This window comes from Zea mays, chromosome 1, assembly GCF_902167145.1.
Source record: "Zea mays cultivar B73 chromosome 1, Zm-B73-REFERENCE-NAM-5.0, whole genome shotgun sequence".
NCBI lineage: Eukaryota > Viridiplantae > Streptophyta > Magnoliopsida > Poales > Poaceae > Zea > Zea mays.
In genome coordinates, this window is record NC_050096.1 from 287948804 (window position 1) to 287971377 (window position 22574).

A 22574-nucleotide genomic window follows, 5' to 3' on the forward strand; every position below is an offset into this window, starting at 1 on the left:
CCTATAATATAGTAGTCTTATACCCCATTTAGATATCAATATTGGAGCATATAATTGGAAATTGGAATCAACTTTCATAAATTATGTTGTTTGGTTATACACAAAATTGAGATTTGGGAACAGAGACCTAATTCCCTAAAATTGGACTATAACTAGAAATTCTCTCTCTCTCTCTCTCAATACAAAAACTCACTCATCTGTATTACATAGAATTAGACCGCACAATTTCAACTCTAATATAACGACATCCAAACAATAGAATTGGAATCACATCTCATTTCAATACCATGCCTGATTTGGTATTGAACCCAATTCAATCCCATGCCCTCCAATATCGACATCCAAAACAGAGCGTTAGGTGTTCACGTTGTTCATATACAAAATGTCATATTTAGAAATTCATATATGTTAGAAACGTTGCAAGGTGACATTCTACTATAAGCAATTAATGAAATATATATATATTTTTTTAAAAAAATATTATTAAAGTGTTTAGCAAGAACTCCCACCATTCCTTAATTTCAAACAATGATCTATGCTTAATTGCTTATATAATTGTTATAACAATGAGGATGCTGGTAAAAGAAGAACACATGTGCTTTCACCCACTTTTCGTACTCGGAGGACACTTCTTAAATTTAATAGCTATCATCTGTATGCATCTATGATTATATATTTCATTAATTAGATAGTGTTTTATTTAATATACGACATTGTTTTTTAAACAAAATTTAAACATAAGAAAGTTATTTCAGTTATTTCTTTGAAACGTCCCTCGAATTCAATAGTAATTACATGGAACCGTAGATGACAAAACTGTTTAACGTTTGTAGAGTAAAATTTAAAATAGAGAATAAAATTAAGGAGGACACATAGGAGTTGCCGGTGACGGCACGAGGATCCCAGATTCCAAGATCTGGGCACTCTAGTAGCCAGGGTCCAAATGCCAGCGCCTATACAGATACACATCGAAAGTAGCCAGAAGCATGCATACGGAAACGGACATTCGGGCCCTTTCTGGCGCCTCTGGTCTGGGTCTGTGGACTAGAGCACTCGGCCACACTAGTCGAGCGCCACTGTCTGGCTGGCTGCTAGGTGCTAGCACACGGTGGTGCCGGTGCCTTCTGCGTCCTCTGGTCTGGTCCTCTTTGCTCGCCATTCACCCACCAGGCAGCAGGTCTGCCACGCTGCAGTAGTTACTTGGATTTCCTGCAGGCTCTTGCGGTTTGCTCCTTGCCAATGTCCTGTTGTTTTGCTCCCACAGACCACGAGGCTCCGACACTTGGGTTCAGGGTGGACTCTTGGTGATGCAATGTTGCTGCCCCGTCATACAAAGCAGTAAAGCACTAGTACTTCCTAGGGTTCAGGGTGGCAATGGATCGAGATATGAATATTCATTCATAGTTTGTTAGGACCTTAAATAATTTATAGTTTAAAAATAAATAAAAACAGAGTCTCGTTCTAAACCGATCTCTAAATTTTATAAGGTAAATTTAGAGTCTATTATCACCCTAACTAGGGTACGTACTACGTTTATTACTATGTTACCATCGTTGGTCCGTTGTCAAAGATGGGTTGGATTCAAACATAGCCTGCCTCGTATCTTCAGCGGGGCGTGGAGACGGACGTGCAAAACAACGTTTTATACTGTACATTGTATATTTTACAGAGTGAAATTTAAAATAGAGTGAGATAGATAGTGTGATATAGAGACCGCTGGAGATAGCCTAAGGATCTAATCATTTAGATCTCAATTTATATAGATTGAACGGAATTGAGTGAATTTAAAGTATAAGTTAAAACTATTTAAGGCTTACCCATGTGGATTGAGAGTGAGATTGAATGAGTTTAAATCCTTAGCAAGTTAAAATACGCGTGCTGCTGACATAGCCTTAATTGGCAAGATGAGTGGGCTTTACTACTCAAATCCGCCATTAACTCTGCCTACTCCACGCCGCAGACTGCACTATAGTAGGAAGGAAGTAGGAGCGACGAACACGCCTAAGACCTAGGACAATGATAGATTATTTGGCCGAGCGTGCTTGCCGAGCTGATGATGAGTTCCGCTCACGCATACATGCCGACATGCTTCAAAGCTGCCGCAAAGAAACAATCTCTCTCCGACTAATCTGACGCAGACCGTGTAACGCACATCTGGCCTTCATTAATTTTTGGAACAATTGGATCTGTACCATTAAAAGATCCAAACTTTAGATATATACCATGGATCCTACATATCATTGACTCATGTGGATCCACATGTAAGTGAGATAGTAATGGTATGGATCCAAAGTTTTGATCTTTTAATGGTATGGATCCAAATTTCCCTTAATTTTTCAATCCAGAAATGAACGCCTGGGTAGCAGTAAAAAAACTCGTTTTTTTTACTATCCACGACTAGATTCAAAACCCAAGTGCCTAATCCAACCATCATTTTTGCAGTAGGCTGATCGTAGCATGCATGCACGTGATCAAAAGTTCCGTGAGACGACCGGATGCCAAGGTAGATTACCCTTCCAGCGAGGTAAAAAAGCTGCGTACGGCTAGTACCGGCTGGTAAGTAAAAAACAAAGCAGTACGTCCTGCCAAACAGCGGTAAACAAAGCATCGAGGCGGGGTGGAGTTAAATCGCAGGCCCAATCAGACAGGACTGGCAGGACGTGACACTGCCTGTGGGCCCCGCGCTACGGTCGAGCTCCTCGCAAGAACCGATGGGGACAGACGGAGTCACAGAGCTCAGACCCGGTTACGATACTGTTTGGAGTGAGGTGTCTGGAGCACACACAACACAAAAGCAGCCGCAAAACGCAAGGAGCAGCAAGCAAGACAGTGAGACCACAGCACACACGCAGTCACCGCAGCGGGATATATATAAAGATAAAAGAGGTGTGTGGAGCGGGAGAAGGCCGGACTGAAGGAGGAAGACGAGCAGGGAGAGGGAGGTAGGGCAAAAGGAAGAGAATCCGAGAATAAATTCAGAGAGGGAGGGAGGGAGGGCCATGATGATGGCAGGCGTGGCGTCGTAGGTGGTTAAAGCGAAGGGCGCCCCTCGTCGTCCGGTAAAAGCTCTCGAAAGAAGCTGCCCCCCGCCCCCCCTTTTGCGCCCTTTTTCTTTCTTTCCGTTGCCCTTTTCCCGTTCCCTGCCCCTTCTTCTCCGTCTTTCTCCGGTCGGCTTTGGAGAAAGAGGTGATGTGAGGTTCCCATCACTCACGCCTGGCTGGGTACCTAGATGCTCCCGGGCCGTCTTTATTACGGCTGTCGCCGGGCTGGGCTGCGGTCGGCGGCGGAAGGGAGTCTTCTGGCGGAGATATGAGAGGATTGTTTTAGTGAGGTACGTGTGGGTGTTCGGCCTTGATGGTTTTTCTTTCCCAACAGTGTTTCTGGACTCGTTAGTTACCGAGTTTTTTTTCCCCTGGATATATAGGGGGGTGATTTATGTTTTGTGATGGCATAGCAACCTGCTATAAGGTCATGGCTGATTTGGTGTGGTTGTTCGTGTTTGATTTGAGGAAAGGTCTAGTTCAGAATTTGCCTAGTATTTGTCTGCTACTTGCAAAATTCTTCATGCAAAAGATGACTCTGAACTCTGAAGTTCTACTCAAATCGGGAAACCATATGGTTACCTGGGAATTACGAACACCGTATTCTAGGGGTCGCGCTCAGTCAGTGCTCAGAGTCATAAGATAATTTAGCGTTCTTATTTTCTTAGTTGATTTTGTGAGCTATACGTCCTCATGATTGCTAATGGCAACTCCAGTTCATAAATTTAACTCTCTTGCATTGCATCAACTGCTCAGGTCTATGAGCTGGTACCAGAACTGCTCATAATATTCAGGGGAAAAAAAAGGCAACATGGCGGAATCGAAGGTCGCAAGTCTGGATGCCCGAACGACGAAGATCAGAAACGTCCCCATCGCAGTGACCCCAGAAGGGTTCTGGTGCTGCCCGTCGCAAGCCGTGCTCCAGAAGACGGCGAAGAGCCAAAACCCGCAGGCGAAGACGAAGCCCAAAGGGGGTGCCTCGCCTCTCGCACCAAAGGCGGCACCACCAATCCAGAGGGCACCCACAATCTCGTCCGAGAGAAGGACGCACTCGACTCCGACCAGGGCTAAGACCAACTCAGAGGAGCAGAGGTGCTTGCCGCCGGCAGAGGACGCTGCGGCTAATAATAATGCCACTAATCCGCCGAAGGCGGTGAACGAGAGGCCACAGAAGCAGCACAAGGTATCTGTGGGGTTCGGCCAGCTCGAGACGAGTGACTTGAAGGTGGTGCTGTATGGCAAGGACGGCGTTGCGGTGAAGATGAGCGTCCACAAGAACACCCTAGCTGGAAACAGTACCTTCTTTGCTGACAAGCTCTCCGGGCAGTCTCCGGCGTCGAGTATAGAAGTGACTGACTGTGAGGATGTGGAGATTTATGTCGAGACAGTTGGGTTGATGTACTGCAGTGATGTCAAGCAGAGGCTTATCAAGCAAACCGTTCCTCGTGTTCTTCGAGTCTTGAAGGTTTGCCCTAGTTAATAAAACATTCATTCTGTTTTTGCAACACTACTGCTGACTAGAATGCACACTTAGTAGTAGAGTTGGTTTCATTATTCAGTATCATAGCATCACACCAGAAATTAGGGTTCAAGTTAGGTCACTTTTATATTACTGGAGGCAGTATTCTTACTGCAGTGTGACTCGCTGTTAGTACTTAGTATTATTAAAACAATGACCCTTAAGGTCTTTCGGTTATTTCTAGACTATATGGATTGGAAAAGTATTAGTAGAGATTTTAACTTGCTATGGATTTAAACCTATCCAATCTAATCCCATCCAATCCATATGGATTGGGATGAAAACTAAACATAAAAAAGAACCCATCATTTGGTGTAACTGAATGGTGCCTGCATGTCCGGTCCATGCTGTTACATCAAAGGGATATTGTCTGCTATACCCATAATACTGCAACATGCCACTTAATCTAAGGAAGCTGACAAAGACCGCCTTGTCGTATATATTTCGCACATACCAGTTGGTGGTGGTGGTGGGGGGGGGGGGGGGGGGGGGGGGGGGGGGTTGGGACAAATTTCAAGCTAGTCAGGCTGTCATGAATTATGTTATTGATTCATGGAGCAAACGGCACAGAGAGATAATTTCACCAGTCAGGCCCATGACTGCATGGACCCTAGCCATACACCGCAAACGTGGGGGCCTTAATTGCGATCGGCCAATCTGGACTCTTCAGAAACCATAAAAACGCAGCTTTTCTTTCGCTTTGGTTTTATTGTTCCCTTACTTTTTTTTATTCGCTGTGCATGCAGGTTGCAGAGCTGCTGGGTTTCCCAGCATGTGTCATGTCATGCTTAGACTACTTGGAAGCGGTCCCTTGGGTCGGGGAAGAAGAGGAGAATGTGGTCTCGTCTGTCCGGAACCTGCAGAGCGAGAGCTATGGCGTCAGTCCTGTGCTGAAGAGGGTAGCACCATCTGATCGAACAACCCCACCAAACGATACGTTTTCACATATCATCGAACTGGTCTTGAGAAGCAGCGAGGACAGGGGGCGGCGCGAGATGAAATCTCTGGTGCAGAAGCTTCTGAAGGAGAGTAGCACTGGCTGCATGAGTGGGTCTTCCGACCTGTGTTCTGCGGTCCTCTACAGATCATGCCGGAACTGCCTGGATTCCTTACTAATCCTGTTTCAGCAAGCAACCGACAGTGATTTCGCTGAGCAGGCTCTTAATACCAAAGAACCAGTTTTCCGACAAGTTGCTCTAGAAGCAGATAACCTGCTCTGGTTAGCTGAGATCTTGGCTGACAGGAATGCCGCTGACGAGTTCGCGGTCATATGGGCTAGCCAACGTGAGCTGGCTGGGCTGCACTCTAGGTTGCCAGTCAAGTCGCGCCACCTTGTCAGCTGTGTCACGGCGAGGCTGTTCGTGGGCATCGGGAAAGGGGAGATGCTTCCTTCGAAGGACACGAGGCGGCTTCTCTTGGACGTCTGGTTGCAGCCTCTCATGGATGACTACAACTGGTTGCAGCACGGCTGCAGGTCGTTCGACCGGAAAGTGGTGGAGGAAGGTGTTGGGCGGACCATCCTGACGCTCCCTTTGGAGGATCAGCAGACGATCCTGCTCTCGTGGCTTGGGAGCTTCCTGAAGGTTGGGGACAGCTGCCCCAATCTCCAGAAGGCCTTTGAGGTTTGGTGGAGGAGAACTTTCGTAAGGCCCTATGCTGAGCAGCAAGGTAATCGATCGCAATCAGGTCGGAGTTGAGATGTCAATTGGTTGCAGAAGAAGATAGTCTTGTTTCCTAGTGTAGTATATTTGATGAGAAGTTAGGGTGGCGGTTTCTTCTTGCGTGGTAGCCCGCGTGGGAGATCCCCAGTATGTGGAGGAAATGCGGTTAGTACTCTTGACCTGCGTGAGGCTTGAGGAAGTTCGCGTTGTGCTTGTGATGCTTCGTATGTATGTCAAGATCTCTGAATTCTGGGTGCAGAATTTGTATCGTCAGGCATCTGTTTTGATGCTCTGTTCTGCTTCTCACAACGTTGCACGATGTTAATTAAGGATCTGTTATGTAAAAGAACTCGACGCCTTCAATGCAACTGTAAAGATTTTGCAGAATGTGTTCTTCTAAAGTGGAGACATATCGGTTTCTATTTGTGTTGTATGGATGATTGTCCAGTTTGAAACGGTGATGTGTGTTAGGAAATGAATATCTGATACATTGATTGAGGGCTGGAGGATTATGTATAGGATCCTGCCTAGGGTTCCACCCTAACCCTAATAGACTACATGGACTGAGCTCTAGGACCATATCATAGAACCATACACAATATAAAACTACACAGTAACACATAGCAGTCTAACACCCTCTTCTAACCACAACAAATGTTAAGATTGGACCAAAACTCAAAGAACATCGAGGATGGAAGGCCCTTGATGAAGATGTTTGCAAACCAGGAGCTTGTCAGGACATGGAGAACGCGGACGACCGCAATGGCAACACACTTACGAACGAAGTGAAAATCGATCTCAACATGCTTCATGTGCTGGTGCTGTTCCAAGTTAATAAGAGATAGATGACGTTTACGTTGTCGCGACAGATAAGTGTAGAGCTAGTTAAGGGGTTGTAGTGAAGAAAGCGGTACTCACCCTCGGCATTGGAAAAGGAGACCATTGGCTGGCACTTGAAGGACCAGGAGATGATGTTATCTTCAATAAACATGACCTAGCCGAACGTGGATTGTCCGAATAGCCTGTCTCGTCATTGTTGATGTAGACGATAAACTCTTGGGTGGAGGAGTACCGAAGAAGCCCATAGTCGAGTGTGCCTCGGAGGTATGGGAGGATCCACTTGACAGCCGTCAGGTGCAGCTTCTAGGGATAATACATGTGAAGACATACCTACTAACTGCATAGGTGATATCGGGCCTCATAAAGGTGAGATATTGTAGGGCACTAGCAAGGCTCCGATAAACAGTGGGGTCGCCAACAAGAGGACTGTCACTACATGCCTTTGTCTTTGTCTATATGTCCAGCGGAGTCGCACATGACTTAGAATCATGCATGTCAACATACTAAGATGTCTAAATTGTATCGCCGCTGCTGAGGAAAGAGGACATTCGAGCGATGCTCGATGTCTAGGAAGTGAGGAAGAGGACCTAAATTCATTATCGTGAACTCTGCTGAAGAGTGGTGCTGATCCAGTGCACAAGAGCCGACGTAGACGCAATGAAAATAATGTTACCAACATACGGGAGGGGATACATTGTCACCGTCACACTGGTGAACATGGTAGTTTTATATTCAGGTAGTTTTATAATGAGAAAAAAGTTTTATAATGAAAATAATGAGAAAAACGTTTTCGATTAAAAAAAGTAACGTTTTATCATTTAAGAGAGATTTAATCCTCTCAATCTTCTTCAATCCAAACACAACTGAACAAGCCTTCGGTAGTATTTCATGAAAGGTATTAAAGGATTCCCATGATCTTCTACCGAACTAATTTTCTCTTAAAAAAGAATAAACTGTAACGTAACTGATTCACTGGTGTGACACACCGAACAACACAAGATGAAGCAGCAAATTGCTTCAGGCAAGCAGCAGCATCCAAGTAGATGACGCATTTGCCCTGCAGCAAATTGCATTGCCTCATCTGGATGCAGACCTCTCAACGCTCTGAAGGCGAAACCCACAACGTAAGCCGGAATCAGTTAGCTCATCATCCTCTGGAACTCGTGGAAGTCGAGGCCACCGTCGCCGTCGACGTCGTAGGCCCGAATCATGGCCTCGCAGTCGGCGACGGAACGCTTGTCCCCGAGCTGGGCGAGCACCCTCTGCAGGCCCCTGGCCGTGATCCTGCCCGCGGACTCCACGGCGTTGAACACGTCGAACGCCCTGCGCAGGTCCTCCTCCTGGCCGCCCTCCCTCTCCATCAGCGCCACGAAGCCGGCGAAGTCCAGCATGTAGCCACCGTCGCCGTACGACGGCGGCATGTCGTCGCCCATGGACACGAAGAAGGCGCGCAGCTCGGCGCCGGAGATCTTGCCGTCGTTGTCCCGGTCGAAGTGCTGGAAGATCCGCTGCAGCTCGCCGTGCCTGCTGCTGGAGCTGGAGGCGGAGCTAGACCCGGACCTGGACCCCCTGCCGAGTGACGAGGACGACGACGACGACGGCCGCTTGACAGCCGCGCCCCTCGGGCTGGCCACGTCCGACTGCCCGCACATGAACGGCAGCCTGAAGCTCCGTTTGCTCGACGGCCGCTTCGCCATCTCTGTGCCGTCGCTAGCTGCTCAACTCTTGCAAGAACCAGGAGGAAGTTATTGTCGCGTACGCTTAGCTTGTGTCACTTCACTTGTGCGCTGCAGTCTGCGCGCACTCTGCAGGTTATTATACATGAACCAAGTGCCGAGGTCTCCTTTTATAGCCGCGCAGCTCAGCTTCTGCTTGCTGTGCTGCGATCCGAAGGAGAAGCCGCCGCCCATGCCATATGCATCTTTGTGTGGGGTTTGACCGGTCGTGATGAGAAGTTAGTTGAGCCTGCGTCGCAACTACCTCGCTCATCAGATAATGTCACTTGGCTGCATTATCTAACTCCCATCAGACAACGTGATCATGTGCTCACGATCCCCGCGCCGCCGCCCACCGAACAACGATATCTCGGAATCCGTGATTTAGTTATGGTCTTCGAGATCCAGTGGTTCATCATTGAATTTGCAGTTTGGGGGCGCCTTGTGACATGACAAGTCATGGGTCGGTTGAACAGTTCATATTTCAGAAGCTGTGAAAAAATTCAGAAGCTGTTGACATGACAAGTGATGCAGCGAGACTGGGAATGAAGGAATCTGAAACTAGCTAATAGCAATCAGAGCTCTTTAGATGAGGAGTAGCAATGCGAGTATCAGTTGAGAACTTGAGATCATTGAGCACTAATGATTGTTCTTGATATTGTCTCCTTCGAATGTCAAGTTCATATCTGCAGTGGAGATTGAGATTTGAAGAGAGAGAGATCTGATCACGTCTGAGGGAGCAAACGAAATCTGCAATCTCGATACCGCTCGAGAACGAGTACAAGATTTTCAAATGCAGAGCTTCCGTTTCCATGTGACTCGCATGGAGGTTACCAACAACTCAAACATAGGGATTGCCTACGGCACATGTTTTCGTGGCATCATCACCACATGGAAGTAGAAGCTACTGGCTGTTTACTTACTGATGATAAATGACCCACCTGAAACTCATCATTGGGTTCGGGCATCTAAGATGACCGGCAGAGCATCTTTCCTGTCAGTGTGTCTGTTCATCCTTGTATTTGACCAGAATGAAGAAAACATTGGATGCTACCCATGATGGACCGATGCACTGACAAACAGTTGAAACCCCAAGTTCACCACACCGACCACCAACAATACGGGCATGAATGAACGGTATGGAATCTGCATCCTTTGCAAATTGCGATGGAGGAATTCGCCCATGCACAGATCTCAAGACAATATAATTAACTATCTGTTGCGATTTTGGGTGACTCTGTAATATGTAGTGTTTGGTTTCAGAGTTTAGTTGGCCGCTCAATTCAATCACCAACACCTACAAGAGGAAGTAAAACGGAAGTAAAACGAAGTCGCACCAATACAGAAATATCCTCTCAAGATACTGCATCTTTGTGGTCCCAAAAACAACCCAAATGGATCAAGAAGGAAGAGAGTGGTACCAAATTCTAGGTTGGAGCAATTTCAGCAAGCCACTCATACACTAGCCATCGCCACATGTCTAAAAATTAAGTTTCATAAAAGCGAGCTTTTTTGTTATAGCAACAGCTAAGGATTATGAAAACCATTACTCACGTATCTTCGGATGCGGTATTGGATTGACGCATCATAGGTTGAGAAATAGTGATCGACGAGGTGTCATTGATATGTTTGATAAAAGACTTAGTAACTGGAAAGGGAAATTCTATCGTCACGAGGACGTTTAGTGCTTATTAATTCAGTTCTCAGCAACCTTCATATTTTCATGATGTCTTTCTTTGAAATACTAGCAGGGGTGTGACAAAAATGGATGTTATTCGATTCTTTTGGTAAGGAGACTATCACAAAAAGAAATACAAGCTCGTGAAGTAGAAAATTATTTGTCAACCAAAGGAGCTACTGAGCTAGATGGCCTAGGGGTTGTGAATCTATGTACCAAGAAAATTTGCTTATTCACCAAATGGTTGTTTAAGCTTCTTAACGAAAATGGAGTTTGGCAACAACTTCTCAAAAACAAGTATTTAGGAACCAAAGCCCTTACTCAAGTTTCACGGCGACCCGGAGATTGTCAATTCTGGTTTGGCCTTATGAAGGTTAAAGATGATTTTTTTGCAATTGGGTCATTTTCGGGTAGGTGATGGACAATCTACCAGGTTTTGGAAGGATAGATGGCTTATAAATAGACCTCTAAAAGAGCAATATCCAAATCTTTTTAATGTAGTGAGAAATAAGATGGCTTTAGTCATAGATGTCTTACCTGGTAGCATCCCCAACCTGTCTTTCTACAGACCAACTGTGGAGTAAAATTCGATGAATGGTAGAATTTATCGCTTTTGTTGGCCACAATTAATTTGGGGCACACTAGAGATATATTTCTTTGGGTGGCTCAACAAGACGGTCTTTTCTCTGTCCACTTTATGTACTTTAATTTAATGAATAACCTCACTCGAGATCGCAATGCTTTGCTTTGAAAACTAAAGCTCCCACTTAAAATTTAATTTTTTATGGTATTTGCGGAAGGGATTGTCTCTTACAAAAGATAACCTAGCAAAACGAAGATGGAAAGGAAATTTGAAGTGCAGTTTTTGTAATGAAAACGAAAATATTCAACACCTTTTATTTGATTGTTACCTTGCTAGGAATATATGGAGAACCATTTTCTTTGCCTTGCATATAGATAGACCCTCTAGTACTAATCATATTATGGGGGCTTGGGAATCCAACAAAGGAATTGCACATAAAAAGAAACTTTTGATTGGAGTTGCGGCAATGTTTTGGTCCATTTGTCTTTGCCGCAATGATGTCGTTTTTAATCATAAACCAATACCGTCAATTCTGTAGGTTATTTTTAGAGGCACACATTGGCTTCGATTTTGGAGACTGGTGCAGATGGAAGAATCACACCAAGAATCACTCAATATCTTTCAATACTTAGAGGTGGTGGCCATGAAGATCTTCACAAGTCATGGATGACGATCTAGTGCTAGAATTATGGCTACTTAATTTGTTTATTGTTGCAACCAGATATTTTTTATCTTCTCATAGTTGCTCGTGGAGTGGTAACTTTCATTTGCATGTCTAATTTGTAAGGTTGTATGCACCAAAGTGCAAAAGACTGGAACTTGTTTTCCATTATCAAAAAAGGAAACCTTTGCCACCTGGTTTGTTTCAAGCCATGGAAAATATTTTAGGTTTTGAGATTGCGCACAAGTCTAAGTACTATTCTCATTTAGTTGCTAATCCTAACATTACATATGCTTTCATGGATGTGCCATTACTTTACAAGATCTCTATGGGTACTGACTTCGTTAATGAGAAGTTTTAGGTTTCATAAAAATCTAATTAGAAAATTATCATAATTGTATGGATCTATGTATGGACCTATGTTTATGTGGAACTATGTGTGGATCTATGTGTGTTATGTTGTGGCTACTTATTATGGACTTGGCGCTTTTGTTATGGTTGTACAGATATGTCATGGTTAGGATTATGGAGTAATTATTACACATCTCATGGTCTACATTTACAAGTGCCATTTTAAGGCATAACAAATCGGTGTACTGTTGTGTCATGATTAGGAAATTATCTATTTGCACTCATCAACCAAACAAAGGATGAAGCCGCACCGTTCTACTTCCTACTAGAATCAAACAAAAAACAATGCAGCCCCATTCTAACTGCCAAACATAGAACGGAACCACTCTATCATCAGAATCTGGAATAGAGTAACTCTGTCCAAGTAAGCTTTAGAACTGAACACTACCTTTCTTCTTGAATGTGCTCTCAAAAAATTCAGTGACATATTGTTTGAGAACCTCAGAATTTCAGACAATGCACCATGATATGGACTATCTTCTCCAAATCTCAAACGAATTGCATTGCCTTCAGGCCTTAATCACAAAGGAAGAAATAGATTGTCACTCAACATGTCCCCCAGAGTCCATAGATAAGTCACAAGGTCTAGATGGATCCACCAACGAGTTAATTAAAAAATGTTACTCATCATTTCCCAAGATTTTTGCAATCTCTAAACGCTTTTAACTAGAGTGATTTCTGTTTGCATAGCATTAGCGGATCTTATATAACATTAGTACCAAAAATAGATAGTCTAGCTAGTGTTTTAGACTCCAGACCTGTTTCAGTTTTGAACTCTTCTATCAAGATCATTATAAAGTTCTTAGCGAAAAAGCTTCAGAGAGTAATCCAACAACTCATTCACAAAAGCTAGTATGGTTTATTAAGAGTAGAAATATTCAAGATTTTTTTCTAAACCTACAGGGCTAAAGTAAATTACTAGAAATCCATTCTAGACCACCTTGCTATTATTTTTTTTCCAATTTTAAAGGATATCTCTTGTTGACTTATTTGGGACTCCCCTTAGGCCTAACAAGGCCATTAATTGAAAACTTTCCTTTGTTTAATCGTTATAAGTGTATGCTAGTTAGTACTTCAACTTTCTTATTGTAGGAAGGAAAATTGTAGTTAACAAACTTAGTATCTTTAGCGATGCTAACATTTTCATGTGCACCTTCCACAACCATTGTACCGTAATACAAGTTGAAAATATATAAAATATTATTTATGGTGTAGATCATAAAAAACAACCTAGACAATGGTTTGTGATCTAAAGGATGAAGGAGAGATTTGGGAGTCCCCAACATTGAAACTCATAATGATGTAAGAGTTTGTATTAAAATTTTCAACAGGGAGAACATTCCTTGGGTCAACTTGTTATGGGAGACATACTACTCAAATGCCAAACTTCTGAGTCATACCAAGCGAAGATCTTTCTGGTGGAGAGACATTCTAAAACTCTTAGATACTTACAAAGGCCTTTTGATAGTGACAACGCTAGATGGTCAAATTTGTTATGGAAAGATTTTTCAAGTAGGCAAAATACATTGTCATGTTTATCTAGAGCTCTTCTTTTTTGCTAAAAAGCAAGATAACTACTCTAGCGAAGGTTAAAAGTGTGACAACATTTCATTCAAAATTTGACCTCCTCTATCTATCCTAGCTCATAATCAATTACTGGAATTAAAATAATTAGTACAAGGGATGAACTTATCGTAAGAGAATGATTTGTGAACCTATATTTGGGGCTCTAATCTCTTTTTTTCATCTTTGGCTTATAAATAGTTAATTGGTCATATTGAAGTTCCAAATGCTTTCAAATGGCTTTGGAGGTCTTCTGTTCAGCATAAGCACAAGTGTTCTTTTGATTATTGCTTAAAGATAGGTTAATCACAAGAGAATTCTTAAGTAGTAGGAACATGGATCTCACATCTATGCTTAAGTTTTATGCTGGACCTGTGATTTTTCCCAAGCTTACTGGTGATTCTTAAACATTCAGGTGCACAGTTTAGGTAATCCATTTGAGATTCTAGGCAACTTTAAAACCCAGCTAGGGATTCCCTTTTTCTTGGAAATTATCCGTTTAGGACTGGTTTGGTGACCAAGGATTTAGAGGGGATCCATGGCAGAGGAAATCCCTTGCTATTGAAATTTGCTATTCAATTTTAAATAGCAACGGATTTCCTTTCCTATGGATCCCCTCTAAATCCCTGGTCACCAAACCAACCCTTAATGAGTTGGTCGATAGCAAGAAACATTTCATCTTCAGTGATGTTGCCCCCTCGTCAGGAACAATTTTGTGACTGAGAGCACCTAGAGGGGGGGTGAATAGGTGATCCTGTAAAACTTAAAACTTAATGCCACAAAACTTGATTAGGAGTTAACACAATAATGCCAAGTGGCTAGAGAGGAGTTTTAGCAAAACACAATAACCACAATAAGATCAACACAGAGATGGCACAGTGGTTTATCCCGTGGTTCGGCCAAGTCCAACACTTGCCTACTCCACGTTGTGGCGTCCCAACGGACGAGGGTTGCAATCAACCCCTCTCAAGCGGTCCAACGACCCACTTGAATACCACGGTGTTTTGCTTTGCTTTACTATATCCCGCTTGCGAGGAATCTCCACAACTTGGAGTCTCTCGCCCTTACAAAGATGTTCACAAAGAAGCACGGAAGTAAGGATGGGATGAGCAACGCACACAAGACACAAAAATCAGAGCAACAACACGCACACAAGTCGCAACACGAGCTCTCAACACAACCCGAAGAGTTCACTACTCAAATGGAGCTCTAGTTGCTATCACAAAGAATCGAATGCGCGTAATTGAAGTCTTGGTGCTTAGGAATGCTTAGAGAATGCTTGGTGTGCTCCTCCATGCGCCTAGGGGTCCCTTTTATAGCCCCAAGGCAGCTAGGAGCCGTTGAGAGCATTCCAGGAAGGCAATTTTCGCCTTCTGTCGCCTGGCGCACCAGACAGTCCGGTGCACCACCGGACACTGTCCGGTGCGGATTTCTTTCCTTATTTGGCGAAGCCGACCGTTGCAGATTCAGAGCCATTGGCGCACCGGACACTGTCCGGTGCACATCGGACAGTCTGGTGCCCCCTTGTGACCGTTGGCTCTGCCACGCGTCATGCGCGGAATCCTCAGCCGACCGTTGGCCCGGCTGACCGTTGGCTCACCGGACAGTCCGGTGCCTCACTGGACAGTCCGGTGAATTATAGCCGTACGCCGTTAATCACCTCCCGAGAGCGACGACTTCGCCTGTGAATGGCTCACCGGACAGTCCGGTGCACCACCGGACAGTCCGGTGATTTATAGCCGTACGCCGTTGATCGCTTCCCGAGAGCAGCCATTTGACAGTCGCCAGCCTGGCGCACCGGACAGTTCGGTGCACCCAGACCGAGCTGTCTTTGGCTGAACAAAGCCATCTCTTTTCCAATTTGATTTCTCCTGTTTCCAGCACTTAGACACAATACATTAGTTCTTAAAACAATGTACCAAGTCTAGAAACATACCTTTAGACTTGATTTGCACTTTGTCCATCACTTTGCATAGATTACCATAAGTCCACTTGTGTTGGCACTCAATCACCAAAATACTTAGAAATGGCCTAAGGGCACATTTCCCTTTCAATCTCCCCCTTTTTGGTGATTTATGCCAACACAACAAAAAGCAACTAAAGGAAGTGCAACATCAATACAATTGAGAACTCAATATTGTTTTGATTCAAATTTGGCATATATGGATCATTCTTTGTCACCACTTGGTTTTGTTTTTGCAAATCAACTTCAACTTTCTATCTCTAAGTCAAACACACTTGTTGAGACATAAAGAGAGTTGTTCCAAGAAAAATTGATCAAAGATTTCAAAAACTCCCCTTTTCCCATAATCGACTATTCTCCCCACAAGACAAAAGAGACAACAAGAGAGTTTTGACAAACCAACAACTCTATTCTACTATTTTCAAAATTCTCAAGTGGTAGCTGATCCATTTATTGCTTTTGGCCTTATTTTCTCCCCCTTTGGCATCAAGCACCAAAACGGGATCAATCTTGGCCCATAAACCTCATTGCCTCACCAAAATCTTCATATAAGAGTACAAAGGCAATAAGGAGATGGGAATGAACTTGGAGTGAGTTACCCTCTCATCGGAGTGCAGTGGAAGTCTTTCATGGTCCAAGTCCACCTTTCCCTTTCAATCCATCTTTGAGACTAAATCAAGCAAACTCAAGCACACGGTTAGTCTCAAAGGGTCAAGTTGTAGCACCGCTCCCCCTAAATATGTGCATCACTTACACATGGACTTTTGAGGTCTGGGGAGTGTTTGTACAACTTGAGCACCATAAATAAACAACAATATGCATAAAAGTAACATGATCAAAAGCATAAACACATGTATGCTACACATCAATCCAAGTTCCGCGAATCTAAGACATTCAGCTCACTACGCAACCTGCAAAAGGTCTTTTCATCTAAAGGCTTGGTAAAGATATCGGCTAGCTGGTTCTCGGTGCTAATATAGAACACTTCGATATCTCCCTTTTGCTGGTGGTCTCTCAAAAAGTGATGCCGAATGTCAATGTGCTTTGTGCGGCTGTGCTCAACAGGATTGTCCTCTATGCGGATAGTACTCTCATTATCACATAGGAGTGGGACGTTGCTCAGATTGTAGCCAAAGTCCCGGAGGGTTTGCCTCATCCAAAGTAGTTGCGCGCAACACTGTCCTGCGGCAACATACTCGGCCTCAGCGGTGGATAGGGCAACAGAGGTTTGTTTCTTAGAGCTCCACGACACCAGGGACCTTCCTAAGAATTGACACGTCCCTGATGTACTCTAGCACACATGCATAATCGGAGTCTGAATATCCAATTAAGTCAAAGGTAGACCCCTTTGGATACCAGATCCCGAAGCAAGGCATAGCGACTAAATATCTAAGAATTCGCTTCACAACCACTAAGTGACACTCCCTTGGATCGGATTGAAATCTAGCACACATGCATACACTAAGCATAATATTCGGTCTACTAGCGCATAAATAAAGCAAAGAACCTATCATGGACCGGTATGCTTTTTGATCAACGGACTTACCTCCTTTGTTGAGGTCGACGTGTGCGTCAGTTCCCATCGGAGTCTTTGCGGGCTTGGCGTCCTTCATCCCAAACCGCTTTAGCAAGTCTTGCGTGTACTTCGTTTGGGAGATGAAGGTGCCGTCCTTGAGTTGCTTCACTTGGAACCCAAGGAAGTAGTTCAACTCGCCCATCATCGACATCTCAAACTTTTGAGTCATCACCCTGCTAAACTATACGTAGTCGGGGTACCGTTCGTCCTCGAAGCCAGGAGGTTGCTCCACGTACACCTCCTCCTTGATTGGCCCGTTGAGGAAGGCGCTCTTCACATCCATTTGGAACAACCTGAAAGAATGGTGAGCGGCATATGCTAGCAAAATACGAATGGACTCTAGCCTAGCCACAGGAGCAAAAGTCTCCTCAAAGTCCAAACCTGCGACTTGGGCATAACCTTTTGCCACAAGTCGAGCCTTGTTCCTTGTCACCACCTCGTGCTCGTCTTGTTTGTTGCGGAACACCCACTTGGTTCCCACAACATTTTGCTTGGGACGAGGCACCAGTGTCCAAACTTCATTTCTCTTGAAATTATTGAGCTCCTCTTGCATGGCCAACACCCAGTCCGGATCTAGCAAGGCCTCTTCTACCCTGAAAGGCTCAATAGAAGAGACAAAGGAGTAATACTCACAAAAATTAACTAATCTAGAACGAGTAGTTACTCCCTTGCTAATGTCACCCAAAATTTGGTCGACGGGATGATTCCTTTGAATCGTCGCTCGAACTTGGGTTGGAGGTGCCGGTTGTGCTTCTTCCTCCATCACATGACCATCTTGTGCTCCCCCTTGATCACACGCCTCTTCTTGACGAACCTGTTCATCGTCTTGAGTTGGGGGATGCACCATTGTTGAGGAAGAAGGTTGATCTTGCTCCTTTTGTTCCTGTGGCCGCACATCTCCAATCGCCATGGTGCGTATTGCGGTCGTTGGAACGTCTTCTTCATCTACATCATCAAGATCAACAACTTGCTCTCTTGGAGAGCCATTAGTCTCATCAAATACAACGTCGCTAGAGACTTCAACCAAACCCGATGATTTGTTGAAGACTCTATACGCCTTTGTATTTGAGTCATAACCTAATAAAAACCCTTCTACAGCTTTGGGGGCAAACTTAGAATTTCTACCTTTCTTCACTAGAATATAGCATTTGCTCCCAAATACACGAAAGTAAGACACATTGGGTTTGTTACCGGTTAGAAGCTCATACGAAGTCTTCTTGAGGAGGCGGTGAAGGTAGACCCGGTTGATGGCGTGGCAGGCCGTGTTCAGGGCTTCCGACCAAAACCGCTCGGGGGTCTTGAACACTCCAAGCATCGTCCTCACCATGTCTATGAGCGTCCTGTTCTTCCTCTCTACCACACCATTTTGCTGTGGTATGTAGGGAGCGGAGAACTCGTGCTTGATCCCTTCCTGAAAGTCGCCTAGAGGGGGGGTGAATAGGGCGAAACTGAAATTCTCAAAAATAATCACAACTACAAGCCGGGTTAGCGTTAGAAATATAATCGAGTCCGCGAGAGAGGGCGCAAAACAAATCGCAAGAGAATAAGGAGTGTGACACGCGGATTTGTTTTACCGAGGTTCGGTTCTCGCAAACCTACTCCCCGTTGAGGAGGCCACAAAGGCCGGGTCTCTTTCAACCCTTCCCTCTCTCAAACGGTCCCTCGGACCGAATGAGCTTTCTCTTCTCAATCACTTGGAACACAAAGTTCCCACAAGGACCACCACAAGTTTGGTGTCTCTTGCCTTAATTACAAGTGAGTTTGATCGCAATGGAAGAATCAAGAAAGAAGAAAGCAATCCAAGCGCAAGAGCTCGAAAGAACACAAGCAAATCTCTCTCTCTAATCACTAGGGCGTTGTGTGGAATTTGGAGAGGATTTGATCTCTTTGGTGTGTCTAGAATTGAATGCTAGAGCTCTTGTAAGTAGTTGGGAAGTGGAAAACTTGGATGCAATGAATGGTGGGGTGGTTGGGGTATTTATAGCCCCAACCACCAAACTTGACCGTTGGTGGAGGCTGTCTGTTTGATGGCGCACCGGACAGTCCGGTGCACACCGGACATGTCCGGTGCCCCAGCCACGTCACCAATGCCGTTGGATTCTGACCGTTGGAGCTTCTGACTTCTGGGCCCGCCTGGATGTCCGGTGCACACCGGACATGTCCTGTTCATTGTCTGGTGCGCCAGTATGGGCACGCCTGACGTCTGCGCGCGCAGCGCGCGCATTTAATGCGTCGCAGGTAGCCGTTGGCGCCGAAATAGCCGTTGCTCTGCTGTTACACCGGACAGTCCGGTGTACACCGGACAGTCCGGTGAATTATAGAGGAGCGGCTGAAGTGAATTCCCGAGGCTGGCGAGTTCCGGAGGCGGCTCTTCCTTGGAGCACCGGACAGTCCGGTGAATTATAGCGCGAGTGCCTCTGGAGATTCCCGAAGGTGGCAAGTTTGAGTTGGAGTCCTCTAGTGCACCGGACACTGTCCGGTGTACACCGGACAGTCCGGTGCCCCAGACCAGAGGTGCCTTCGGTTGCTCCTTTGCTCCTTTGTTGAATCCAATATTTGATCTTTTTATTGGCTAAGTGAGGACCTTTTACACCTGTATAACTTATACACTAGAGCAAACTAGTTAGTCCAATTATTTGTGTTGGGCAATTCAACCACCAAAATTATTTAGGAACTAGGTGTAAGCCTAATTCCCTTTCAATCTCCCCCTTTTTGGTGATTGATGCCAACACAAACCAAAGCAAATATAGAAGTGCATAATTGAACTAGTTTGCATAATGTAAGTGCAAAGGTTGCTTGGAATTGAGCCAATGTAAATACTTACAAGATGTGCATGGATTGTTTCTTTGTTTTTAACATATTGGACCACATTTGCACCACATGTTTTGTTTTTGCAAATCCTTTTGTAAATTCTTTTTCAAAATCCTTTTGCAAGAAAGTCAAAGGTAAATGAATAAGATTTTTTTTTGCAAAGCATTTTCAAGATTTGAAATTTTCTCCCCTTGTTCCAAATGCTTTTCCTTTGACTAAACAAAACTCCCCCTAAATGAGATCCTCCTCTTAGTTGTTCAAGAGGGTTTTGATTTATCATTTTTGAAATACTACTTCCTCCCCCTTTAGAACATAATAAGATACCAATTTGAAATTGACCAATTGAAAATCTCCAAATTTTTAAAAATTAGGTGGTGGTGCGGTCCTTTTGCTTTGGGCTCATATTTTCTCCCCCTTTGGCTTGAATCGCCAAAAACGGAATCATTAGAGCCCAAGAAAGTACTTTCTCCTCCTTTGGTCATAAAATAAATGAGTGAAGATTATACCAAAGTTGGAGAGATGCGCGGAGTGACGGCGAAGGATGAGTAGTAGAGTGGAGTGGAAGCCTTTGTCTTTGCCGAAGACTCCAATTCCCTTTCAATATACCTATGACTTGGTTTGACATATACTTGAAAGCACATTAGTCATAGCATCTAAAAGAGACATGATCAAAGGTATATTTATAAGCTATGTGTGCAAATTAGCAAAAGAAATTCCTAGAATCAAGAATATTGAGCTCATGCCTAAGTTTGGTAAAAGTTTGTTCATCAAGTGGCTTGGTAAAGATATCGGCTAATTGATCTTTAGTGTTAATGTATGAAATCTCGATATCCCCTTTTTGTTGGTGATCCCTAAGAAAATGATACCGAATGGCTATGTGTTTAGTGCGGCTATGTTCAACGGGATTATCCGCCATGCGGATTGCACTCTCATTATCACATAGAAGAGGAACTTTGGTTATTTTGTAACCGTAGTCCCGCAGGGTTTGCCTCATCCAAAGCAATTGTGCGCAACAATGGCCTGCGGCAATATACTCGGCTTCGACGGTGGAAAGAGCGACCGAATTTTGCTTCTTTGAAGCCCAAGACACCAAGGATCTTCCCAAGAACTGGCAAGTCCCCGATGTGCTCTTCCTATTAATCTTGCACCCCGCCCAATCGGCATCCGAATAACCAATCAAATCAAATGTGGATCCCCGAGGGTACCAAAGCCCAAACTTAGGTGCGTAAGCCAAATATCTCAAGATTCGTTTTACGGCCGTAAGGTGTGATTCCTTAGGGTCGGCTTGGAATCTTGCACACATACAAACGGAAAGCATGATGTCCGGTCGAGATGCACATAAATAAAGCAATGAACCAATCATCGACCGGTATACCTTTTGATCCACGGACTTACCTCCCGTGTCGAGGTCGAGATGCCCATTGGTTCCCATGGGTGTCTTGATGGGCTTGGCATCCTTCATTCCAAACTTGGTTAGAATGTCTTGAGTGTACTTCGTTTGGCTAATGAAGGTGCCCTCTTGGAGTTGCTTGACTTGGAATCCTAGAAAATACTTCAACTCCCCCATCATAGACATCTCGAATTTCTGTGTCATGATCCTACTAAATTCTTCACATGTAGATTCGTTAGTAGACCCAAATATGATATCATCAACATAAATTTGGCATACAAACAAATCATTGTCAAGAGTTTTAGTGAACAACGTAGGATCGGCCTTGCTGACTTTGAAGCAATTAGCAATAAGGAAATCTCTAAGGCATTCATACCATGCTCTTGGGGCTTGCTTGAGCCCATAAAGCGCCTTAGAGAGCCTATAGACATGGTTAGGGTACTTACTGTCTTCAAAGCCGGGAGGTTGCTCAACATAGACCTCCTCCTTGATTGGTCCATTGAGGAAGGCACTCTTCACGTCCATTTGATAAAGCTTGAAGCCATGGTAAGTAGCATAGGCTAATAATATGCGAATTGACTTAAGCCTAGCTACGGGTGCATAGGTTTCACCAAAATCCAAACCTTCGACTTGTGAATACCCCTTGGCCACGAGTCGAGCTTTGTTCCTTGTCACCACACCATGCTCGTCTTGCTTGTTGCGGAAGACCCACTTGGTTCCTACAACATTTTGGTTAGGACGTGGAACCAAATGCCATACCTCATTCCTCGTGAAATTGTTGAGCTCCTCTTGCATTGCCATCACCCAATCCGAATCTTGGAGTGCTTCCTCTACCCTGTGTGGCTCGATAGAGGAAACAAAAGAGTAATGCTCACAAAAATGGGCAACACGAGATCGAGTGGTTACCCCCTTATGAATGTCGCCGAGGATGGTGTCGACGGGGTGATCTCGTTGAATTGCTTGATGGACTCTTGGGTGTGGCGGCCTTGGTTCTTCATCCTCCTTGTCTTGATCATTTGCATCTCCCCCTTGATCATTGCCGTCATCTTGAGGTGGCTCATCTCTTTGATCTTTTCCTTCATCAACTTGAGCCTCGTCCTCATTTTGAGTTGGTGGAGATGCTTGTGTGGAGGAGGAAGGTTGATCTTGTGCACTTGGAGGC

The 22574-nt window shown here is 44.6% G+C and overlaps 2 protein-coding genes across 3 annotated transcripts; one reads left to right on the forward strand and one right to left on the reverse strand.

The window, feature by feature from the left end:
• Positions 1 to 2788: 2788 nt before the first annotated feature.
• Positions 2789 to 6643, forward strand: LOC103644072 (BTB/POZ domain-containing protein At3g50780). Of its 2 annotated transcripts, none has more exons than XM_008667265.2 (3): positions 2789 to 3059; positions 3798 to 4506; positions 5307 to 6643. In XM_008667265.2, the coding sequence occupies exons 2-3, from the start codon at positions 3853 to 3855 to the stop codon at positions 6255 to 6257; spliced, it is 1605 nt and encodes a 534-aa protein (XP_008665487.1). In that variant the 5' UTR covers positions 2789 to 3059; positions 3798 to 3852; the 3' UTR covers positions 6258 to 6643. The 2 variants fall into 2 exon arrangements, with proteins under 2 accessions (XP_008665487.1, XP_008665486.1); XM_008667264.4 differs by having other exon boundaries at positions 2791 to 3331.
• Positions 6644 to 7888: 1245 nt separating this feature from the next.
• On the reverse strand, positions 7889 to 8880 carry LOC100282259 (calmodulin-like protein 41). The gene has a single exon (NM_001155171.2). The coding sequence runs from the start codon at positions 8756 to 8758 to the stop codon at positions 8201 to 8203; it is 558 nt and encodes a 185-aa protein (NP_001148643.2). The 5' UTR covers positions 8759 to 8880; the 3' UTR covers positions 7889 to 8200.
• Positions 8881 to 22574: the final 13694 nt, after the last annotated feature.